Here is a 23,502-nt window from a genome sequence, read left to right as displayed (position 1 = left end):
AACGCTGCAGTGCGTGACTGGTTTAGGCTGTCTCTACTTCAAAATGCTCTGCCTCCAAATGTGATGCTTCTGCGTCCATATAGCTTGGAAACAAGGTCTTGAACACTGCTGTCTTTGTGTGTGATGGGGGAGAGTCAGCTCAGCTCACAGGGGTTTCTGGGAAACCAGAAAAGTGGGAAGACGTGTTCTTGGCTGACCAGTGGGGTCGAATGGTGCAACAGAATCACCTATGCCTTGGTTGAGCAGAACTGGGTATGGATAAGTAGCACAACGCTGGCTCCTTTTCTTCTGATACTCAAGTTCATCCACTGTCCAGACAGCTCCCTTGACATTTTCCACTCGCACAAAGCATTTGTGCAAGCTCAGATTGTGTCGAATAGCATTCTGTGGATTGAAGAAGGACAATGATGGTTAAACAAGCCAGAGTCTTCATTCAGGTTGACTTCCAAAATCTCTCACCTTTCCCATGCTTTCAACAGGTAGATACCCCAATATTCTTTTTACAGTCTGGTCTTAATGCTCCTTTATTGGCTTTTCAACCCCTTAATTTTGATCTTAACTTGTTCTGAACTTAATTTATAAAGCAAATCATCTATAAATCGTTAGCAAGAATATGTTTAGGGTCTATTACAGAACTAGGTAACATTCTATAACCACAGCTGCCTCTTACCAAATCAGATCGTTGGTCTCCCTGTCCCCAGTATGCCCCATTTGGATTGATTATAGTCGTTTAAAGCAAAACATGGCTTTGCTTTCCAGGAATGCTAAGACTTTGGTACCTAGCACCATTTGCATGCAGATGAGATGTTTCATTCTTACGTAGGGTAGAATCAATTATCTTCACTATTTCTGAAGTTTTTTCTGTATAGTTCTAAGTCATGCCCAATTGTTTCGGGGTATTCCTTCCTCGTATTTTATATTCAATTTCCAATATTATTATTTATTTATTTATTACACTTGTTTGTCACAAATCTTGCCTAGAAGTGACTTACACTGATCATAATCAGTTAGGTGTGTTTCTGTGATTTGTTTATATTTTGAACTGAAATACTTAGGAGAGGCTTATTTCCAAATTCTGAAGTTAATTCGGGCACGTTTCTTTCTCTTTTCTGTTACTTGGGTTTTTCCTGCCAATTTCATATGGAAGCACCGCTTTTCCCACAAACTTCAGTTTCATCTTTTCTCTTTTGAGTTCAAACCTGAGATCAGCTCACCTTCCAGGTAGGAGTGTTGTGTCTGAAGTAGCCAAAATTGTTGAACCAACGGTAAATTTCACTCAGGCTGAGTTGTTTCTTGGGAGATTCTAGAATGGCCTGCAAATCATAGCATCAGTACTTCATAGCATACCTCTTTATTGAAAGGGACATTGGTGTGTTTGTGTACAAAGGAAAACCAGCAGCCTCTTTGTCCCAATATTATTTTTATCACCCTCAAACAACCTGTTTAAAGAGACTTTTGCAGTTTTGTAACACCTGAAGCTGCTGCTTACAAAAATAGATATTGGTAAAATGTGACTTTTTTAAATACAGAGAATACATATTTGGGGATATGGGATACTGCTGTAGCTAGGAAGAGAAAATGTGTATGGTAAGAGCATAGGGGGAAACAGCATCATTTGCAAGTGCATTCAGTACTCTAAGGAAGTAGGATTGGAGGAGAATGAGCTTGCAAAAGTATGCATCCTGTTTTAAAATAGTCATAGTCAAAATTGCTATTTGTGTGAAGTTGGCATATTTTGCAATAACTTACCCAACAAATCAGGGCAGCATATGTGAAGGGTGGGCGGGTTGTGGTATGCCGGTAATAGTCCATGCTGGGGTTTTTCACTGTGATAACAAAAGTAATTACTCAGGCAATCTTCTACTTTCTGGAGTCTTCCGGTCCTATTTCCTTTCTGCTTTCTTGAAGGTATTTGCTTTCTAAATATTAGAACTCTGATACTGCTTCTATAGATGTAAAAACTGACTCTGACAATTTGTAGCAAGTCTTCAAGTACAGCAAATAAAAATTCACTACAGTATAAATCCAGAAGCTGCTGGTTAGCTCCCTATTGGCTCTAACCATCATGCTGAGCAGTCTCGTAAAGCACAGAAACTTGTTTATCAATGGACTTAAGCTGTAAAATGGCACTGCCTCTATATATTAAGCAAATAAATTATTCTTATTTGTATAAAGTAAAGGCCTAGAACATAGGCTGTATTTCACTTTGTCAGAGTATTGCTGAAACTAGAATTCTGAAGCAGAATTTAGAATGTAGGTCTAGCTGTTCCCACTCAAAATGGCTCAATTTCCACCTACGCCATTCTGCTTTTTTTTATGCTCACTCTTCAGCCTTACGCATCCCAGGTGGGTTTTTGTAATTGTCCTCCTGTTCTAGACAAATAGCAGAACTTGATCCTTCATCCTGAGGCAAACTCCTGTAATCTTAACATCTGAAATTTAGAAATTGAGCCTGCTTCCACTGTCCCACAATGCACTTCTCACCTGAATTGCTGTTTACCCTGTGGTAGTTGGAAACACAGATCTCATTCACGAGTTCACTCCTTGGCCCTTTGGTCTGTGGTGAGAAGATGAGCCCTGATCCGTATGGAAAGTGTGAATGGGAGGTTAATGCTAGCTCTGCCCTCATAACAGCCAGTTTCTGCTTTTCTTGTACCAGCTGCATCACAGAACAAAGATGGGAAAACTACAGTCAGTTTCTAGATGAATCATTCAACTTTATGGAGAATATGCAGGAAACATCATGCATATTCCCACTTATCATGTTATCTGGCCCCATATTATAGGAAAATTCTTCATATAGTTAATGATGGAGCCCAGAGCTTGGGAATATAAGGATGTCTTTAAATTGTGCCTCTGCCTTCATTTGTATTTGCAATTATTCCATTCTATTCTTCTTTCCAACTTTTTAGGGATTGAACAATAAGTGTAAACACATTTAAACTATATTTGGCTATTTGGGGGGTTCTTGCTTTGAGGTTTTTCCCCATTTGAAAGTGATAGGTTTGTAAACTTAAGGGTTGCCCCGAAATTGTTAATAATACCTCTTGTTACTATGTTTGGTTATGGAAGTAACATAACACGGAGAACTCAGTTTGATTTAGGTCATCTTGAGTATTTCAGTTTTATGGGCTTTATCTCCCAGAATCCCCCAATTAGCATAGCCATAGCTAAGAATTGTGGGAGATGATCTAGGCTGGGTACAGTTAGATTAGTCAGTGGAACGTGATTTCCTCTAAGCATGTCCCTTTCTGCCAAGATTACACTCACCTGATCTTCTAATTTGTGCACCAACTCCTCTTGCATTTGCCACTCAGTATTATCTGCTCGGCATTCCCTGTATGTGGCTCTGCAAATGACAATAGCCACAGGCCATTTTAGTCGTATCACCCAACTACCACTTTTTTCAAACCTTATATTGATCACTGACCCTCAAAGTTCCTTTTTTTTTTTTGTCATTCTCTGGTGGTGTTTCACTGTTGAGTCATCTGTGTACATAAGCAGGATGGAGCACTGTAATAGCAACTTCGTGCAGAATACAGACAGCTTGATTGCATTCAACCAGGCATGCGAAACTGAAACTACTATCCTATGATTGCTTCTAATCAGTGCCAGCTTCAAGACAGTGAGAATCCTGAAGAAGCAGTAAAGCAAAATTTTGTTTTGCTTGGTGGGTGTAAATGATTACATTCAACCTAGAATCTTCCTTCCATCCACTGAATACAGAAACAGGAGTTGCCAGAGTCATCACCTTTCCCTTCCGAAGTTGATAGTACAAGGCATTTCAGCAAGGAGGAGAAGCTGAGAAATTCAGAAGCAATTCTGAAAGAGTTGGGCTCTCTTTTTGTGGTTATGGTTCATCAGAACTGGGATTAGAGCTCTGTGTGTTAACCTGTAGTGAATTCATAAGATTTCAATTATGATTTAGAGGTGGAATCTAACTGAAATTAAAAGAACATGATTTGAGGCTGGAAACAGAAGCTTTCTTCCATCTTTCCCAATTAAATGCATGTCCTGCAAATCTGTGTAGTTATTAAAATAATAGAGCAGAAATGCAGAAGTGTGAAATTCTAATAGACAGGTAAGATTGTCAGCAGCTGTTAAGAACTACTTTTGCTATTGTTCAAATTAGATTGCAAAAAAAAAGTGCTTTATAAAAATAGCCACCCTATGCATTTAAACCTGATACTACAGGTAGCCCTCAACCTACAACCACAATTGAAGCCAAAAAATTTGAATTTTGCTCTATATTGTATCCTTTCTTGCCACAACTGTTAAGAGAATCACTACAGTTGCTAAGTTAGTAACACAGTTGTGAAGTGTATCTGGCCTCCCCATTAACTTTACTTGTTAGGTCACAAAAGGTGATCACATGACCCTGGGACAGAGCAATTGTCATAAATATGAGTTAATTGCCAAGCATCTGAACTTTGCTCACGTAAAGATGGAGATGCTACAATGGTCGTAAGTGTGAAAAATGGCCATGTCTCTTTTTTTTTCAGTGCTATTGTAACTGAATGGTCACTAAATGAAGTGTTGTACATCAAGAGCTACCTATACAGTAGTTAATGTTGCTAGTTCCTAATATTCTATCCCTGACCCTCAAGGACAGGGACTGGGAACTAGAGGAGCTTTGGGTGGGGCACCATGGTAACAATGTTTGCTTGGCTCAAAGAGGGATCTGGCTGAATGTGGCAGTTCAGGAATTGAGCCTATTTGGACCCAGAGCAGAGCGAAAAGCCACCCAAGCCAAGGAGAATGCCCCATTCACTACACAATTTGAGTTATTTTGATCAGTCTGAAAACAGTCCATAATTTGCACCCTAAGGCCAACTTTTTCATTTAAAAGACTGTCCTCGTTATCCTTGAGCAGGAAAGGGAGGCCACACCAGGCTGGCAGAATCTGATGGGAGAAGAATGGAACTAGGGCAGAATCTGGCAAGTAATAATAGCCCAATACCATCCAGATATTTTTTAGACAGTATCTTTTAGTTCAGGCTGTCTCAACATAGTTTTCATTTGTTCAACCATACTGGCTGGTTAGCATCCTAAAAATGTTTAGAATTTATCCCCAGCAACTTTTTTAAACAAGCAATATATGCCTTTCTTGTGTTTGTGGTATGGGGCCAACATAGTGCCATGTTACTAATGAATGTAAGTAGGAAATGAATACACATGAAGCAATAAACTCGGTTCTCCAAATCCGGTTATCTATACATGAAACGTTTTGTATATAATTGGAGAACTTGTTTATGCAACTGTCGAGCCTATGTGCAACATGTTCATTATTTTATTTTATTAAATTATAAAGTCCCAACTCTTCTAAAGCTTCAATGATATAAAATACCATTTAAAATCCTAACCCTGAGGGGGGGGAAACCCACAATTTTTTTAAAAAAACAATGAAACACACATGAAATGGTATAGGGTTTTCTGCCTGAGCAAGGGGTTGGACTAGATGACCTCCAAGGTCCCTTCCAACTGTATTAATATTATTATTAATACTACTACTACTACTACTACTACTACTACTACTACTATTATATAGGACTCAATACACACTCTAATACAAGGTCTGAGGAAGAGCTTGGTTTTCAGAAGCATGGCCAGGGTAGGGCCAGATATATCTTGAGGGGTGGGTGTTGTTCTAGAGCAGGAGTAAGCAACTGTGGCTGGCTCAGGAATTCTGGGAGTTGAAGTCCACGAGTCATAAAAGAGCCAAGGTTGCCTACCCCTGTTCTAGAGGGAGATGCTATGAGAAAGAAGGCAAGCTTCTAGGTGGTACCACTGGGTGGTACTCCTTAATGGATGCGACCTGGAGCACTCCAACTCTGCTTAATCCTAGAGTCCAAACAGAAACCGCTGAAGACTGATGGTCCTTTAGATTTCCATCCATACAAGGGTTGTGCAGACAATTTTTGAGTCATTTGCTCCATTCTAGCCTCTTTCAAATGTGTTGGATCACATCTCTCAGAATTCTCTCCCTGTGTTTTGGATGAGAATTCTGAAAGCTGTAATGAAACTGCAGATGTGGGTTTGGTAGCTGAGCTAGTTGCCTTAATTCCGTGTCCTGCCTCTACAGCATGTTAGTGTACATTACTGTAAGTAATTGTGTGATATGTGAATGAACAGGTAGAACTAGTATGTGAACACCAATGTAGAACTCTCTATTAAGTAAGCTGAATGCAGACATGGTCAAACACTTTTTTTTCCTGCCAGAGGACAAGATAAAATCACCACAGAGAGATCACTTTCCCTGTACCGAAGCAAGTAAACTGAAAACTGAATATTGGGTACTGACAATGGGCCTTTCAGTTTTGATTCCTCGCAACTACCTGGACTAATCGCTGCAGCTTTCTTAGCAGCTTTTTTTGGAAGTGGTTTGCCATTGTCTGTGTCCTAGAACTGAGAGAGAGAGTGACTTGCCTGAGGTCTCCCAAATGGTTTTGTGCCTAAGGCAGGCTGGAACTCATGGTCTCCCAGTTTCTAGCTTGATGCCTTATCCACTACACCAAGCTGGCTTTTGCCCAAAACATATGGAGCAACTCAAATGGCAAGTCAAATGGCAATTGCCACTTAGGGCAACTGCTTCATCTCATTTTGTTGGCAGAGTCAGCCTATAATTCCATCTGTAGCATTCACCTTCCGCTATTCAAAGGATTAGCAAAACCTTCTGAACTCCGAGAAGAATTGCAGCAGTGGACCAAATTGTAATGGGAAATAGCAAAACCTCTGCTTTAATATTTGTATAAATATCTGGGAGGGATGCTTTTTGTGGAAGAAATAGGCAGAGGTAGTGAAGATGGACTGGCTCACCTTTCCTGGTACTGGTGCAAGCAAGAGGTGGAATCTGTGCGAAGCTGCTTTCCTTGAGAGTTTTCTCTGGTGGGTGATGTAGTAAGAGCAGCCTGGTGAACCCAGTCCTTTTTTCCAGTGTTAATCCCTGAAACACAACTGGTTAGAAAGAAGAGGAAGGCAGGGAAGCAGCTCCAGGCCCTTGTGCCCTGGTTCCCCAGCTTCTACTTACGAGATGCTAAGTCGTGGTTTGAGCTTGCTGGCTGAAGATTTGGTGGCAAGACTGAATCAGCAAGCGGCAGGAGGAGTTGCAACTGCTGACTGCTATCCACATGGATGTTCTGAGGGGAGTAAAAAATGTGTGGAGTAAAAACTTAATATTGGAACTCCAAGTCCCAAATCCTGAAGCACCTCTATTTTCTGAGGGCAAGCCAGTGCCTACCCAACTGGCAGTCAGAGCCCCAACACATTGCATTGGTGAAGGCTGTCCAATGATCATAAGGCAGAATTATCCTGAGCCTTTCTCCTTATATATCCAGGACACATGCTCAGCACTCATTTTCAAACCATGCCCTTTACTGCTGGATCCAGACAGCTCTATAATTCTCAACAGTTCACAAGGCAAATATCTGCCACTTGGTGTCTCCAAAAATATAGAATTGGTTCACATGCCACTCTAAAGGCTAATGAGCATATAAGTTTGTACAGCAGTTCAGTGGATTGTTGGGAAAATTTTGTGACTTGCTAATGAGCTAGAAATGCAAAGATGTAGAAAGTACAAAGTTCTCTTTTGATCCTCTATTGTCTGGTAAGTTAAGCTCTTATTCTGCATATATTTATGTTCAGTGTGTTAACAACTGGTGCTTTTACATTCATATCTAACTATTTGTTAGCAATCAAATATTTTCAAGAAAGGTAGTATTAAAAATATTTTTGATAAATTATATGCATACCCAAGATCAAGTTATATCTCTGGAGAATCAGAATTCTAATGTAGATCTTTTGAGAGCCAGTTTTGTATAGTGATTAAAGCATCAGGCTAAAAATTGGGAGACTGTTCTGCCTTAGGCACAAAACGAGCTGCATGGTCTTGGGTTAGTCCCTCAGCTCTAGGAAGCAGGCAAGGGCACACCACTTCCAAGAAACCTTGTCTGAAAGCAAAACAACAGAAATGGATGGATAGATTTCTCAGGAAGCCTTATCAGCTACATAACAGGCCCACCTTTACTGTCACAATGACTTACTGGTTGCTTATATGATGCAGCCCGTATCACCACAGATGGCCGATTCTGGTTAGTTATTCTCAGGCTAGGCTGAAATATTATCTTGGAACTTTGTGAACAGGATGCCTTGGAACCAGGCATTGAGAATTGGTAATATCTGGAATAAAATTTAATCAAATCAACATACATTTCAATCACCTTTTCTCTATATGGTCAAGACCTAAGTCTTAAAAGTGCCTGACAAAAAAAGCAATGTCTATAACTGCCATGGATTCTTCCTCTCTCTGTCTCCGATATAAAGTTTTAAAAACACATTAGATGCTTTTCTAGCAGAGAACTATTAGATGGAAAGAAGAGCAAATGTATTTCCATTTGTCTAAAAATAATATACATATACTTTCAACATATGTGGTGATTCACAATTTCTCAATTCCATTATTGTTATTATTTCCATGGAAGTCTTATTACCTGAAATATTTGCAAAAACAGAGTTCCATTAGTTAGTAGTTAGTATCTACATACAATCTAGTATCTACATACAATCTAAAAATCTCCTCAAACTGAAAAGCATTGTTTCTTATTGCCTTAAAAGGAATACTGTATTGTACTACTTGATCATGTAAACTGCCTAGAATCACTTAACAGCGAGAGGGCGGCGTATAAATGTAAATTTTGCTTTTCCGGAAAGGGGGCGGGTCTGCATAGCCTTTTGGGAGTTGTAGGCAGTTTCTCTTGTTTGCTGTGTCTCCTTTTTCCAAAGGAAATGGCTACTTAGCCTAACATAGGAGACTGTGAGGCATGCTGGGAGTTGTAGTTTAATTGTAGTTCGTATGGGGATTGTTTTGTTAGGCAGAGTCGATCTTTAGAAAATAACTCATTTTAACTGTAGAACAATTACTTTTCGTATTTTAAATCAGTTGTGCAATATAAATTTCAGCCAAATTTGTAATTTCTTAGGCAACCGTGCTAATTCTGTTTTTGCTATTATCAAACCTCGAAAACCCTGACATAGATGAAATCCTAATTTATTATAAGAAAAAAGAATCTTGACATGGAATTTGATTCTATCTCTTTGAGGTTTCCAAATTAAGACTAATTTGAAATTCTTGTTAAATTAGCATTTTAAACTGCATTATAAACTATTGTTTTTCCATTTTTTTAAATTATTATTTATTTTTCTTTGCCATCCAAAGTTCCTTCTGATAGATTCATGGCCATATAATTTTATTTAATAAATAAAACAAGCTAGTTTTATTTCTTTATATTTTTTTCTACAACATAAAATACTCAAGAGACTCTTAAAACATACCATAGCCCGGGGGTCCCCAACCCCCGGTCTATGGACCAGTACTGGGCTGCGGCATGCCAGCAACTGGTCTGCACAAACAAGCAAAGCCCCATCCGCGGGATGCAGGCAGCACACAAAACCACAAACCTTCCTCTTTCCACGGAACCGGTCCCTGGTGCCCAAAAGGTTGGGGACCTCTGCCATAGCCTTTATTGTTGGCCAAATGTGGCTGTAAAGTCCATCCTACGTGATTCTTACTATTACTCAGGGCTTTTTTTCTCATAGAACGCCCAGAACGGAGTCCCAGCACCTTTTTTGGATGGAACCTTGTAAGGTAGGCAAGGCGGGTTGTATGATGTGTGTGAGTTCCGGCACCTTCTTTTTTTAGAAAAAAAACACTGCTATTACTAATATGATTTTGAGACGTGTTACACTTCTTTTTCTGAAGAATTCAGCAATCTGCATTTCATTACTAGGATTATAGATCTGTATAAAGAATATACTGTGCCACAGCAAAGAAAAACACAATTCCTAGAAAATAACATCAGTAATAGGAAGCTTGGCAAGTAAAATATCTATGTACACGTGCTTTTAAACATCCATGTGTATTCATTGAGAAACTTGCTCCACTTGGATTTTCTACATGAGTGTGCATGTTTGGTTATAACATGCTTGTGCACATTTCCCCCAACCTCACATGTTTGCTACAGAAAAAAAATATTTTTCTCAGTGATCCAAAGATATATTAATCAGAGGGAATTGATGGTCAGTGGCATATGAATGTGTTTTGCCTTGTCAAGTGATAAAATAAGGGTAAAAAATGATGATCACAGTGCAACCTTCATTTTTAACATTTAGAGGAATTCTTTTGAAATAATAAACATCAATAGTTGAAATAAACTCCTATACATACAATACAGATATTTGGAAATACAAATTGTTCACAGGAATACCTCCTGAATGTATACCTGCAGAATTTCTGAATAAAATAGACTTTCTAAAAAAATTATTGCACCTAAATACAGTTTCCAAAAATATGTGAAATTTATTGGTAGGAAACAATTCCTTTTGAAAAATGAATATATAATGTTCTTGAAAAATAAATGATCATGGGAAACACAACTTTCCCTCAATAATCAGATCTACCACAGGATTTATATAAAGTTAAACAGGGAAGGAGGTAAAGATAACTTCAAAGTAATAAAGATATATTCATGGATAAAATCTATTTATGCATCAATAGGAGTCATCACTGACTTGATGTACATAATCAATCAAATGTAGACATATCAGGTCATACTAAATACATTATATTTTGATCCTGTCCTATATGTAATAATAATAATAATAGTAAAATTGGAAGGGACCTTGGAGGTCATCTAGTCCAAACCCCTGCTTAGGCAGGGAACCCTATACCATTGCAGACAAATGGCTGTCCAGTCTCTTCTTAAAAACTTCCAGTGTTGGAGCATTCACCGCTTCTGGAGGCAGGTTGTTCCACGGGTTAATTGTTCTAACTGTCAGGAAGTTTCTCCTTAGTTCTAAGTTACTTCTCTCCTTGATCAGTTTCCATCCGTTGCTTCTTGTAGTTCCACATGCTTCGAGCAGAAATGTAGGGCATATCTTAATTACTAGGTTTACCATTATTTTAAGAATTATGACTTGTTTCTCTCTCAAAAAAAAAAAAAATCCCTGAAATTACTGAAAAGCTTTTGTTAGAAAACTCACTATATCTTAGGCAACTACAGTAGATCCTAGAAAAGATTCAGTAACAAATGCAATGGTTAAAAAATGTCTATTAAATTAGTTTGTTTCAAGAAGTGTCTTTTTTGAATATATGTTACGATTCTGAATTTACATTATGTGACTTTCATACTTTCTAAGGACTATATGAAAAAAAAAAGTAGCGCATTAGTTAACAATGGAAAGTATTGCACACCGGAAACTGAAGGGAGTCATTTAAATGTAAAATCTATCTCCTCCTGTAATCCAAAACTTGTAATTTAATATTTCTGTTCCCAGCCCATAACTTCATCCTAACTAATACTCATTTGCTTCCCACAATTTTGATGTCATCTTGTTTCTTATCAGCGTGCTTTGCAAACCCAAAGCCTATGCTTATTTTGTAGAAATGAGAAGAAAATGCTTCCGCACAATGGGTTGCAAACCACTGATCTACATTCTCCAAAAATGTATGTTGCAACTGGCTGGTACCATATATAAAAATTTTCCTATACGTCAAACCAAGTATCAAACCACTTTTGTGGGGTTAAAAATTTCCCTCTTGGCAAATGGATGAGCCAGAAATGCCTAAAATACACTATGTGTTCTCAAGTTCATCTAACATGGAACAGGGTCTGCAGTTTCTACAGATTAAAATTATCTATAAACATTGTTAAATTTATTTACTAGATTGTGTATGCCACTCAGTCAAAGAGATTCTAAGCAACTTATATTTCCCTCTTATACTAAAAAGGCTAAAACACTAAAATAAATAACAATTCACAGTTATAATTGCAATTACAAAAATGTTGATACCTGAAGAACAAAACAAAATCCTGTTATTTATAGTTCCACTTCCTGACTTCTCTTTTTAAAAGACGCATTTGAATGGCTGTCATAAAATTAATAGGCTGGAAATTATATGCTAAATGCTGAATGTTGTTAGAGAGAGAGAGGGAGGGAGGGAGAGAGAGAGAGAGAGAGAGAGAGAGAGAGAGAGAGAGAGATGGCTGCAACAGAGAAATCTGGATTTTGTGAAGATGACAATCCTTAAACGAACTTTCCCTTCTGATTTTCTTGTACAAGTGGAAGCAGAAAGCCTTGGAAGGTCCCTGAAAATCCATTTCACAATTTTAACCATCTGTTTTTCAAACTCTTTAATTCCAAAAGTGTAAAAGTGTTCCCATTAAAAAAATATTTATATGCATGATGTCCATGTTAATTATATAATAGAATAAGACAATCCTTTCAAGCTGTCATTAAATAATAGATTGAAATTCTGCGGAGAACCATTTTGTACATGAGATTTCAATAAAGCTAATATGATTCTTTTTTTTAATTTTGGGAAAGTTCTGTTCATTAGAAATTGAACAACTAATTTTGCATTGTTGTATCATATGCAATGCTGTTTACCTTATAAGTCCAAACATGATTTAGAAATTACAACTCACTGACCATTGAATTTATAGATTAGGCCCAGGGTTGGATTACTTTGCATAAATGCATGTATCCAAAACTTTATGTAATATTACATAGAGTGATTATAACAGCTTTGTTGGCGTACAATCACTCAAAAAAACAACAACAACTGAAGTACCAAGAACACAGAACAATTATTTTTACCCACCTATAAATCCCCTGCAATTTTTCCCATCCATAAAATAGGGAAGTACAAAATCTGAAACTCATTGGGAAAAAGATTGGAAATGTATTAAGCAGAAGAATAAAGAAAAAAAACAAAAGTTAAACTCCTGTCTCTCATTTACATTTCTGCTCAAAAATTATCCTAATTTTTACAGGTATCTAATATGTGGTACTGCTTTCAACCTCTCAATTAATAGTGGTAAAACTGCAAAACCTATTGTCACTGCATTGATCTCCAAAAGTTTAGGGGACCCTGCACATATTACTTACAAAATAGATCCTGAACTGATTTAGTATATGAGTTCTGGAAATCCATTTGTGATTTGTGATCCATATTAAATTCTGTTATATAATTTACTAAATTCTGTTATATAATTTAAGTTAAGTCAAATTTATTTATTATATAAATTATGACTGGCATTGAAAAGTTAACTACTGCCCATTGCATAGTTGCTCCAGGTTCATGAAGTGGAACTGTTTTCTTATATCCACAATTGAGAGATGAACGCAAAGTAAAAACATGAGATTTGTTTTAAAGTTTCTTTCTTGCAAATTGTTTATATATCCTAGTTTTACCTTTTCAGATTATAATAGTTCAGAGAGATAAAAGTCTGGGCTAACTGGTCTTCCATCATTTTTTCAGAAACTATATATATAATTGAAAAGTTTTACACAGTATACATCCCAACACCCCCCCCACCCCTACCGCCCCCATTTACGAGAGCTGAGTACAGGGTTACATATAAACAATCAAACTCTAAAAAACATTACCGAGCTATACAAATAACCAAGTCCATAACGCACTTTAACTCCCTTTTAACATAAATATAGACAAATTAAAAATAAACATAATAATATAAACAAATCAATATTGTTAAACCATACTAAAACTAATAAAAATTTAAAAAGAAACTATTAATAATACTCTAAAATTTACTCATAGGCTAAATGAAACTTTTTAATCCCATATTTATTCTGAATATAATCTATCCATCTTCTCCAAACCGAAATGTATCTTTCTTGTGAGTGATCCTTCAAGTAAGCAGAAATTTTTGCTATTTCTGCTAAATTTGACACCTTAAGCGTCCAATCTTCTATAGTAGGCAAAGAATCTTTCTTCCAATATTTCCCTACTAATAACTTTCTATATTTTTGATGCAAATAAATAAGGCACTTTTACAATTTCAAAAACAAAAAATGCTGTCCACATGTATTATAATGTATGTGATTTTATCTATATTGGCACATTTATTTGAACAAGAATGTTGGCTTACCATTAGAAATAGATAAAAAATTAAATAATATATAAACAGAAAAGCATGTTTAGATTTCAGGGCAAGTAATAATTCAGAATTTAAACATTCATAGACGGTGAATTGCTTCAGTAATAATTCATATTCTCTCTCTCTCTCTCTCTCTCTCTCTCTCTCACACACACACACACACACATACACACACATACACATACACAAAAGACTTTTTCTGTTATTTTTGTTGGAAAGCCAAATACTCTCTTTCTTTTATAGAAGAGATGCCTCCATATCTGTTACAGTTATAAAGACCTTTTTATGAGAATCCACAGAGTTCTGCTTTCCATTTTCTCAATCATTGGTTTCATCACTGTCCAGCAATAGTTCTTAGAAAACTAACAACAAGCCTGACATAAAAGTAACAGTCATTATGTTTATGTCCAGCATCTAATCTTTAGGCATGCAGCCTCCAAATACAAAAATTCCACCTAACCAAACTAATAGGTTTTAATAACTGTCCAATTCTTCTAAGTAGCTGTTTGAATTAATCACTGTATTGCATTGACACTGTTTTTTCCCAAATTAAATCCATCCTGTTAGAAGAAATTCTTTCCTTCTTGACCTAAATCTATACACATGCAATTTAATTGAAGGAGCCCAAGCTCCTATGACACAAACCAAAAAAAATAGTTACCGTATGTGTGCTTTAGAATTTTGGTAGCATGTTTTCTAACTACAAATTTCATAAACTGCATAAGCTTTTGTGAACTGAAGCTCATTTCATCAGATGCATAGAGTGCTGGAAGTTCTGCATTCTTTATAACTGATATAACTTTATAAAGGCTATTATTCATACAAGAATGCCTGAGTCAAAATATAATCTCTGGATCTAACATTTTTTAATAGTGAATCTTAGAATACCACCCAACACATCTCAAGTTAAAATAATTGCATTTAAGAGATCATTTCTCATATATCATATATCAGCTTATTCAGAAAATCTGAATATATTTTAAATACACTGACCCCCCCATATGTATTTTTTACTACAGTACTTAAGAAGTCAGGATTTAGATAATTAATACTACAAGTCAATTCATTTGCAATGTTCATTGAGATCCTGTTGCAAAATACCATGATGCTTAGAACATTTCAAGTTTAACAGAATTGGTATCAGCAGTGTCAATATTCATGACATCTCAATTTGTGCATCTAATTGGCATGTACAAAATTGGCACACATCCTGAGTTTTGGACCAAACATTGTATATTGGTTTATATAAAATCCATGGAATAGGTTGAGTAAAGCATGTTTTGTGAAAATATAAATGTCCCCTTAAGTATTGTGAGATAGTATTTTGAATTTGACAGAATACAGTTGGTGATGTAGATAATCCATTTTTTAAAAAAAAATGGTATAAAATCTTTGATAGTTTGATTTTTCAGAATAATTGGAAAGCCAAGTGAACTTACCGCCTGGGGCTTTGCTTTTCAGATCAGATGAGGTCAGTGGAAGGATATATAGTGAAGAATCCTCAAAAACTAATCAGTATTTATATTGTGAGGAGGCCACCTGTCAAAGCCACAGGAGTTGTCATAGCCCAATCTGCTTACCAGGGGTATTTTTCTTCTTCTTTTTATGACTACAGTATATGGAAAATATGAAATTTTTAAACTTTTTTCTTTGTTTGCCAACCTGCCCTTTTACACATAATGACTTAATTTTTTCTTTCCTTTTTTGAGGCATAAAAACATGTCATAGTACATCAGACTGACTTTTATGTTAAACCACATAAAGTACATTTCATGTATATTCATGCCATCCATGCACTTGTATCTACATATGTGATAAATCCCAAAAGACAACATAGAAAAAGAATAATTATAAAAAGGGAAAATTGGTGTGCATGTTGTTTAATAATATTCCAAATATATTTCAAATTCTTTCACATTTCCTGGTATTTCTTAGATATATATTTCTAACACACTCATCTACATGCATTAGTCAGTAAAAGCTGTCCTCTATCTCCCTTTCTTTTGCAGTCCTGATCAACTAAAAACAGAGAAAGCATTTTAACAGCCCAATCCTACCACTCTTTAATCAGAAATGTCCTACCGATTTTAGTGAATTAATTTCCTCCTGCGTGGGTTATAGCCGTGGACTAAGCAGAAAAAAAATCTGTTAAGTTCTATGAAGTTTACTCCCTAATTAATTGGTATAAAACCCAATTCACCTCACAGGGACGTTGCTGTGGAGGAGTAAGGAGCATTAATATGCTTGCTGCCTTAAATGATAAAAAAAAGGCAGTATATAAAAACATCCTACAATATTTGACAAGCTGTTCAAACTGAAACTCTCATGTGTAGTGGGTACCAATCAATCCATATCAGTTTTAATGTTCAATTGTTTATATGCCGCACGCTACATCCATGAAACATCTCATATCTCCATCACAGTATTTTAGTTCTAGAGAATTTTAGTTTGGGTAGCATGTCTACCAAATAAAAGTAAAGTCCCTTATCGAAAGCTAAAATTGAAATACGTATTAAATGTATTTTTGCATTTACTCAGAAGAAAAAAACAATTAAGAATAGAACCATTACAACCATAAAAATAAGGGGAAGATAAATTCCAGGAACTTTCTTCCACATGGCTTTATATAGTTATTGGCATCTTCTTTTCTTCAATTAGTACTTGAATGGGAAATCACCTTTTACACAACCTAACTCACGTTATTGAATTAAATATGTTTATTTTTTAAGTATTTATGCAGGTGTTGTCAGGCAAATCTCACAATGAGAAAATCATTTTTTTTTCAGCAGTATATTCTTAAATTAGTTTTCCTGTTCTTGTTGAAATTCTGAGATGGCAATTCAGAAATGGTAAGCACACACTTGAGTCAAGCTCAGATCCTGGAAGCACCATGGGTTCATTCCTGTAGTTTTCTTGTCAGCAGTATGGAATTAATTTATTATTGTGTTCTTTGGATTTCCCAGTTTTCCTTGGTGGTCTCCCATTTGAATTTAAATTTAAGGAAAGGAGATGCCAATAAATATTAGGACACATGGAGTTTTCTTTCATCAAAATAAAGTTTGTGTCTTTTTTATGCACTTTTTTCAACGTCTTATTTATTTTTCCTTTATTTTTTTTTTTAAAATCCCTTTATTTAGAGTTTGCATTTTAACTTTTTGAATAAAAATATAAAGTTGATAACCAAAAAAAGGACAAGGATATTCACCTTCCCTGGACAGCCTTAGCAGTTAGAAATGTAACTGTTGTAAATGTAAATAGATTTATATTGTGGTCAGTCTCACATAGGCAACTCTGGACAGTCAACAAGAATTTTAAAAAATGCAATACAAAGGTCATATCACAGGAACCCCGAGGCTGCTTTCAAAAAATAGATTTCTTTTACATAACATTCTTTGTCTCCCATATTTAGCTGCTTGTTGAACTGAATACACACTCCACACAATTTTCACCTGTGGTATAATAATTAGAGAAAAAAAAATCTTAATTTCTTTAGAATATATTGCTTGTTGCGAACAGATACACAAATATTTTATGCAGCTTTATGCATATTTGATCAGACACCCACACATACATACAGTGTCTAGATAATCTATGAAATTTTTGAAATTAGCTGCATGAAATGGAAAGAAACTTGAAACACCTTGTCCTGGGAGGTAAGTTTTGGTTCATATTTACGCATACCAACTCTTTGCTCCTGTGTTGGACTACCCCAAACGTCAGCTCCAGGCAAATGCAAAATATCTCAGAGACCAAATGACTGACTCATCATCACTCTAGAATTTTCCTTTATCCAACCCAGCATTATACCGTTTCAGTCACAAAGATCCAAATGAAGATATTTCAGATGTTATCAATGTCAACACTGCTGACATCGAATGTTCTTGCTTTGACAACAGATGGAAATGTAACCATCTTTTCTCTATCACTTTTAGAGTTCGTTGATGCTGGGAGGGGGAAGGTGGATGAGAGTCCAGCTAGTCTTAACAATAATAACTCAGCCGTGGGAACCCAAGATTATCAGGTCCAGAATTGATAGAAATTTGGTGGGCAGGAGAGATGGGTAGAAATTGGGGAATGTGATTTATGACTGTTAATAATATGACTTTGTTTCTTGAATAAAAGATTCTTCAAGGAAAACAATGCCTCGAAGCTCTTTTGAAGAGATTCATCTGTCAGAACCATGACAATCAATGTATTTAGTTTCCCAGTGTAAAGAGCAAGTCATACAATATAAAGAAACCAGATAAGAAACAAAGAGAAGGAAGACATGGGGCCTTAATAATGCTCCCAGTTTACTTCACTACTTAATTTAGAAGAGGTTGGCTTCATCTTTAGGCCATGCAGGAGAATTGCCTTCTGATATGGTAGTTGATGGAGCAATACCTAGATGGTGAGTAGCAGCAGCAGCAGTCTCACTGGGTCCATTTCTGTTCCTGGGGACAGAACTTCCAGAAGCCTATCCCACTGCCTTCATGTGTCACGGAGGATTCAGTTCCATTGTAAGTGTTCAATTGTTAGTCTAGCCGGCTTGTATATATAAGATCCATCTTACTTTTAATTTCAGGCTGCAAACTCTCATAAGCCGTCATTCTTTAATTATTCTGACTTTCTCTGTTTTTGCTCTCAAGTGTCTCGCAAGCAAAAATCAAAGCCCTTTACTGGCCTTCAGCTGTATAGTATAATTGGAGGAGGAGAGGTTTAAGAAGAAGCTGTTGTCATCATGCCATGTCATTTACCTGATTGTTTCCCCTAGATTGTAGGCATTTGCATTCCACTTATAATCCATGCATGTTTTATATTCAGAGAAGCCATTTTTCTTCTTGTACAGTGAGAAATAAGAAGCCCCATACAGGGATGAAGAAGGTAGAATGTTAAGGAAGTTAGGAAATTAAAGACTGCGTTTCAGTCATGTTCATCCTACAAAATAAGAATCACAGAAAAAAACGCAGGATGACTTCATAAGATACCTGTTTTCTAAGAAAAATGAATTGTCCTTTCCAACTGACTTTGGAAACATGTTACTTGCCATAGTCATACAATCATAGTCTGCTTCTTTTCATAGAATCTGGTGAGGTTTCAGATTGTAATTTTCCAGTTATAATCATCTCGTATTTTCTTACTGTTTGTTGTACAATTTCTCTTCTTCATTTTTTTTAAGGAAATGAATGGGCAAGGAATCAGTGTGCTGGAAGGCTGCAAAGGTGTTCCTCATATCTATCCACCAGCATTGTCTCACACACACAAGTGAAGTCTGGATCATTGTGAATGAGCTGTATATAGTTCTCCACTGCATAATCATGCCTTCTTCTGCCTGGGAAATTCTGGGAGTTGAAGTCTACACATCATAAGGCTATCAAGTTTTAGAATACCGATTTAGTGTAACATATGAACTGGAAGTTTTTTTGCTAGGCAATCAAATATTTTTTTAAAAAACATCTTGGTTCTTGGTTTCAATTCAGATATCACAGGACTACAAGCCAGAAGTCTACCTTCATAAATCTCAGTGAATCAGGCTTGTGGGAACTAAATTACCAAGGAAGAATGGGCTGTTCTCTGAATGTCCCTTCACTCCATTGTTTGCAGTCCTTCACCTGCCACAATTGACAAAGATTGATGGTAAAATTTCAGGCCACTATGAGACAGAAAATTGACAAAAGCCAAAATCCATAGTTTAAATTCCAAAAACAGGCTAACATTGTTTGAAAAACAAAAGGTGGTGGTATAATTTCATACTATTTTGTGGCAGAAAACAGACATATAAACTGTGGTGAAAGCGCTCAATAAATCTAAAAACTAGATGTCCATATCTGGACTGCAAAATTACAGAACACCCTTAACAAGTAACAAAGAGGTACACAAAACTGTGTTCTATTGAGTGATCATACAGATTTCTGAAGCCCAGATACAGTAGTTCTTCTTACCAGAGTTTTAAAAGAAATGTATTTTTAAAATTGATGCAGAACTCAGGGAACAAACATACAATTCTGCCCTACTCATATGAGCTACCCATGTCATTTTTTCACCTTGCCCACTTGGCCTTGGGCTATCATAAAAAGTGTTGCCCAGCCCTAAATAAACTATGCAAGAAACTCTTCTGGTTTGTTGAGTTACTTGACACTCAGTGGGATATGCAAACATAGCTATGCATACTCAAAACATATTAGCCTAAGACATTTTGTTTTCTGAAATGAAAACAGTAAATAACACCATTCCCTTCCCAGACAATTGACATTGGTAGTCAAATTATTTTGGCACCCAAGGCAGAAAATACAACAAGTGTTTGTCCTCCCCTCCAATAATAAAAATATAGAGAAAATAAATTGCCAATCTCTGATACCCAAATCAGCCAGCCAGAAATTCTTGCTTCAAAGGTCTAATTCAAAGGGTGATCTTTGGAAAAATGCAGTTAAGATTAAGGAATATATATTTCGGCAATATGAGATTAAGTACTAGGTCTGATACTAATGATAAAGGGTTATATGAACGGTTTGGGTATAATTCTGTTTTCATTTTTAGAAAACATCTTTCACCGAACTAATGTAATTCTTTACAAAAAAAACAATCTTAATTGAATTCAGTTATGATCAGAAAAGTACCAATAAAGGAGAATATTTGCATGAAATATTTACATCATCTGAGCATGGATGATGTTACCTGATTTGGGTAATGAAATGTCTGCAAGAAAACAACCAAGCTCAGAAAATACCAAGGATCAGAAAAGTAAAATGAGAAAGGGGAGTTTAACTTTCTCTTCAGACTTGAGGGACTTTCAGTTCAGCCTCTCTGAAAATACAGTGTGCTTTTGTAATTATACACCAAGACAGTCACAAAATAAATAGTGATTTTCAGCAGACAACAATGATACACAGAAAAAAAGATCACCTCTTTTACTGTTTATTCACTCCACTTCTAAAAAAACTAGCTTCCTGTTTTTCATTTCAAAAAAAAAAAAAGTTCATACAATTACCAAACATGTAATTTTATGTTAATCTGTTATGGATTCTGAAAGATACAAATTCTCCCCAAAATGTGAAAAGGAAATCACTTTAATAATTGAATTCACTTTATCTATCTTCCTACCTAGCTGTGAAATTTTCTATTTTATAATGTAATTATTATTTTTGATCATTTTATATTTCAAACACATTGCAGGTTTTTCTTTAGTTTCTACCTGAAGTTGCATGGAAAACAGAATGAGGGAGAGGGGCAAATAAAAATACAGCTGTTTTTGTTGCTCTTCATGAATTGAGATCCTTTTGAAATGCTCATAGAGCGTAATCTAAGCAAACAGTCCATTACTTGTTTGTCTACATGGATTAAACATGTGTCTGATAACAGTCGTACACATTGACAATAACTGACACAATTATTGCATGCACTCGGGGCATTTTTATTTTCTCTGGGAAATCTGAAATGAACACATTAATGCATGACTGACTGTATGTGCAAATGGATAGATATAAAAACCATATCATCAAGTTATGCTCTGTTGTACCTAGTGGTTAAGGGTTTGTCCTTCCTAGTTTCTAATCCACTGCTTACATAAACACACAAAATATATCCCGAATATATATACTACCGGTATTTTAGGCTCTTAATGTGTGTGTGTGTGTGTGTGTGTGTGTGTGTGTGAGAGAGAGAGAGAGAGAGAGAGAGAGAGAGAGAGAGAGAGAGAGAGAGAGAGAGAGATGAATCTTAGGTATGGCCCTATCACACCTGAGACGACTTAAGAAGTGAACAATTAACTATTTCCTCCCATTACCATTTTTTAAATATCCAATTCATGTTTTGAGTGTGAAACACTCTAGTCTTTCCTACCTTCTTCATCTTAAGATATTTTGGTGGCCTCATCCTCTTGGGACCTCCAGTGGGTATGCTGGTGACTTGATAGATGCTTATAGGCATGGAACCTTGCTCTGAACTAGCACACCTATGCCTATTTCTTTTTATTGATGTTGCTTCTTGCGTCATCCTCCAAAGTCCCTCCCCAGACATCTGGGGCACCCCCTTCTTAGAGGAAAGGGGCATGCTGTTGTAAGGAAAGGGAAAGTCCTAGACTCCTCAGTTTTTCTTTTTCTATGGGGCAATTTCCAATCTGACATTGAAGATAAACAAATACAAATACCTGAGTAAGCAACCCTCCCTCATCATGCTTTCACTAACTCTTGTTTTCTTTCTTTTACCAATAACCCTGTCTGAGAAAGTGAAATTGGCCCACCACTTGCACTACAGGAACTGACAGAGCAATTGGGCTGGCAGATCCTTTGGTATTTTAATTAAAAGACTGTTCTCTCTACAGAATATGGACTCTAGAAAAAAGAGCTAAATTATGGTAAGAATGAATTATGGCTTAAATAATCACTTGGATAGGTAGTGGATTAATAGCTGATCATATTAACCTCCATAATAAATCCTATGATATCATCAAAATTAACAATGTTCTAATGATATAATTTTTGTAAGCTAGAGACAGTTAAGTTAGATGTCCAGGAAGATTGTAAACATTGTTTTCTTCTAACAGATTAAGATCCCTCTGGAATCGTGAGTCTCACTGAAAACACAACAAAAAAGGAAATTAATAGGAACAATATATTAGCATTCTAAGGCATAGTGAAATAATCTTGAAGTAAATACAATGGTTGGCGCGTTAATGTGTGTCATTACTTTCTAACCACTCCAGATGTGTTAGTTTTCAATTTCAATAATCTTCAATCAGTGCGCAGATTATAAATACATCTGTACAGGAGAAGAATAAATGAGACTGAAACTTTTATCACGTTTCCATTTTTTAAAAAGGTAAAATTAGTGTATAAGAAATATTCAACCCGAAATTAAGCAAGAGTGGCAGCAAACTATGTTAGAAAAGATAAGAGAAAGTTTTATGCTAGATGTTAGAGAGAAGATGAGAGAAAGATTTATGTTAGATGAAACAGGGTATGAGCAAAGTACCAAGAGTCTTAATCACTACTGGACAAACATATTTTGTGAGGCCTATGACATTCTAAACCTCATCAATGAACATCCTGTTATTAATGGGCTTTTTGAAATCTGGATGCAAGTAAGGTCTTTTTTTTATAGATACAATTTACAATTGAGCATTACCCATATTCATTAGGCTAAAACCCAGTGTTGCTTAGATATAAATATAAACCCATCCTTTGTTAGAATGTTGCTCCTTTAACAACTCAGTAGTGTTTCTTTAAAAAAACACACAATACCTTCCAGGCATTCCTTTTCAAAACAATGCAATGGTATCTAGTACTTAGAGATACAAAGGTTATATTGTAGGTGTAGCCATTATAATTCCTCTTACTTTATTTAGAATTTTCTTATTCAAATCTGATAAGTATGGCATTTGCTTACATTATAAACACAAAGATTACAATATGGTGTGTTTAATATATGACCAAAGAAGAGTAATTCTCATTAAAAATAAATAATAGACCAGGGGAAGAGCTCAGTAATTGAAAGGACTCCTGTATAAACTTGTGGATATTTTTGATATTCCATCCATCGAAGAAGGATGTTCATTTCCTAAACTCTGCAT

General features: G+C 36.1%; 1 protein-coding gene across 3 annotated transcripts; it reads right to left on the bottom strand.

The window, feature by feature from the left end:
- Positions 1–122: 122 nt before the first annotated feature.
- Positions 123–10,208, bottom strand: LOC120311307 (forkhead box protein P3-like). Of its 3 annotated transcripts, none has more exons than XM_039350652.1 (9): positions 9,454–10,208; positions 8,040–8,175; positions 7,028–7,136; positions 6,817–6,943; positions 3,271–3,349; positions 2,485–2,659; positions 1,750–1,826; positions 1,215–1,313; positions 123–384 (listed from the first exon to the last, which is right to left on the bottom strand). In XM_039350652.1, the coding sequence occupies exons 2-9, from the start codon at positions 8,157–8,159 to the stop codon at positions 145–147; spliced, it is 1,026 nt and encodes a 341-aa protein (XP_039206586.1). In that variant the 5' UTR covers positions 8,160–8,175; positions 9,454–10,208; the 3' UTR covers positions 123–144. The 3 variants fall into 3 exon arrangements, with proteins under 3 accessions (XP_039206586.1, XP_039206585.1, XP_039206584.1); XM_039350651.1 differs by lacking the exon at positions 9,454–10,208 and adding an exon at positions 8,487–9,216; XM_039350650.1 differs by lacking the exon at positions 9,454–10,208 and having other exon boundaries at positions 8,040–8,305.
- Between the last annotated feature and the right edge of the window lie 13,294 nt (positions 10,209–23,502).

The sequence above is a fragment of the Crotalus tigris genome, unplaced genomic scaffold (genome assembly GCF_016545835.1).
Source record: "Crotalus tigris isolate CLP2741 ecotype Arizona unplaced genomic scaffold, ASM1654583v1 scf7180000018343.506757, whole genome shotgun sequence".
Lineage (NCBI taxonomy): Eukaryota > Metazoa > Chordata > Lepidosauria > Squamata > Viperidae > Crotalus > Crotalus tigris.
This window is presented reverse-complemented; position numbering and strand designations above follow the sequence as displayed.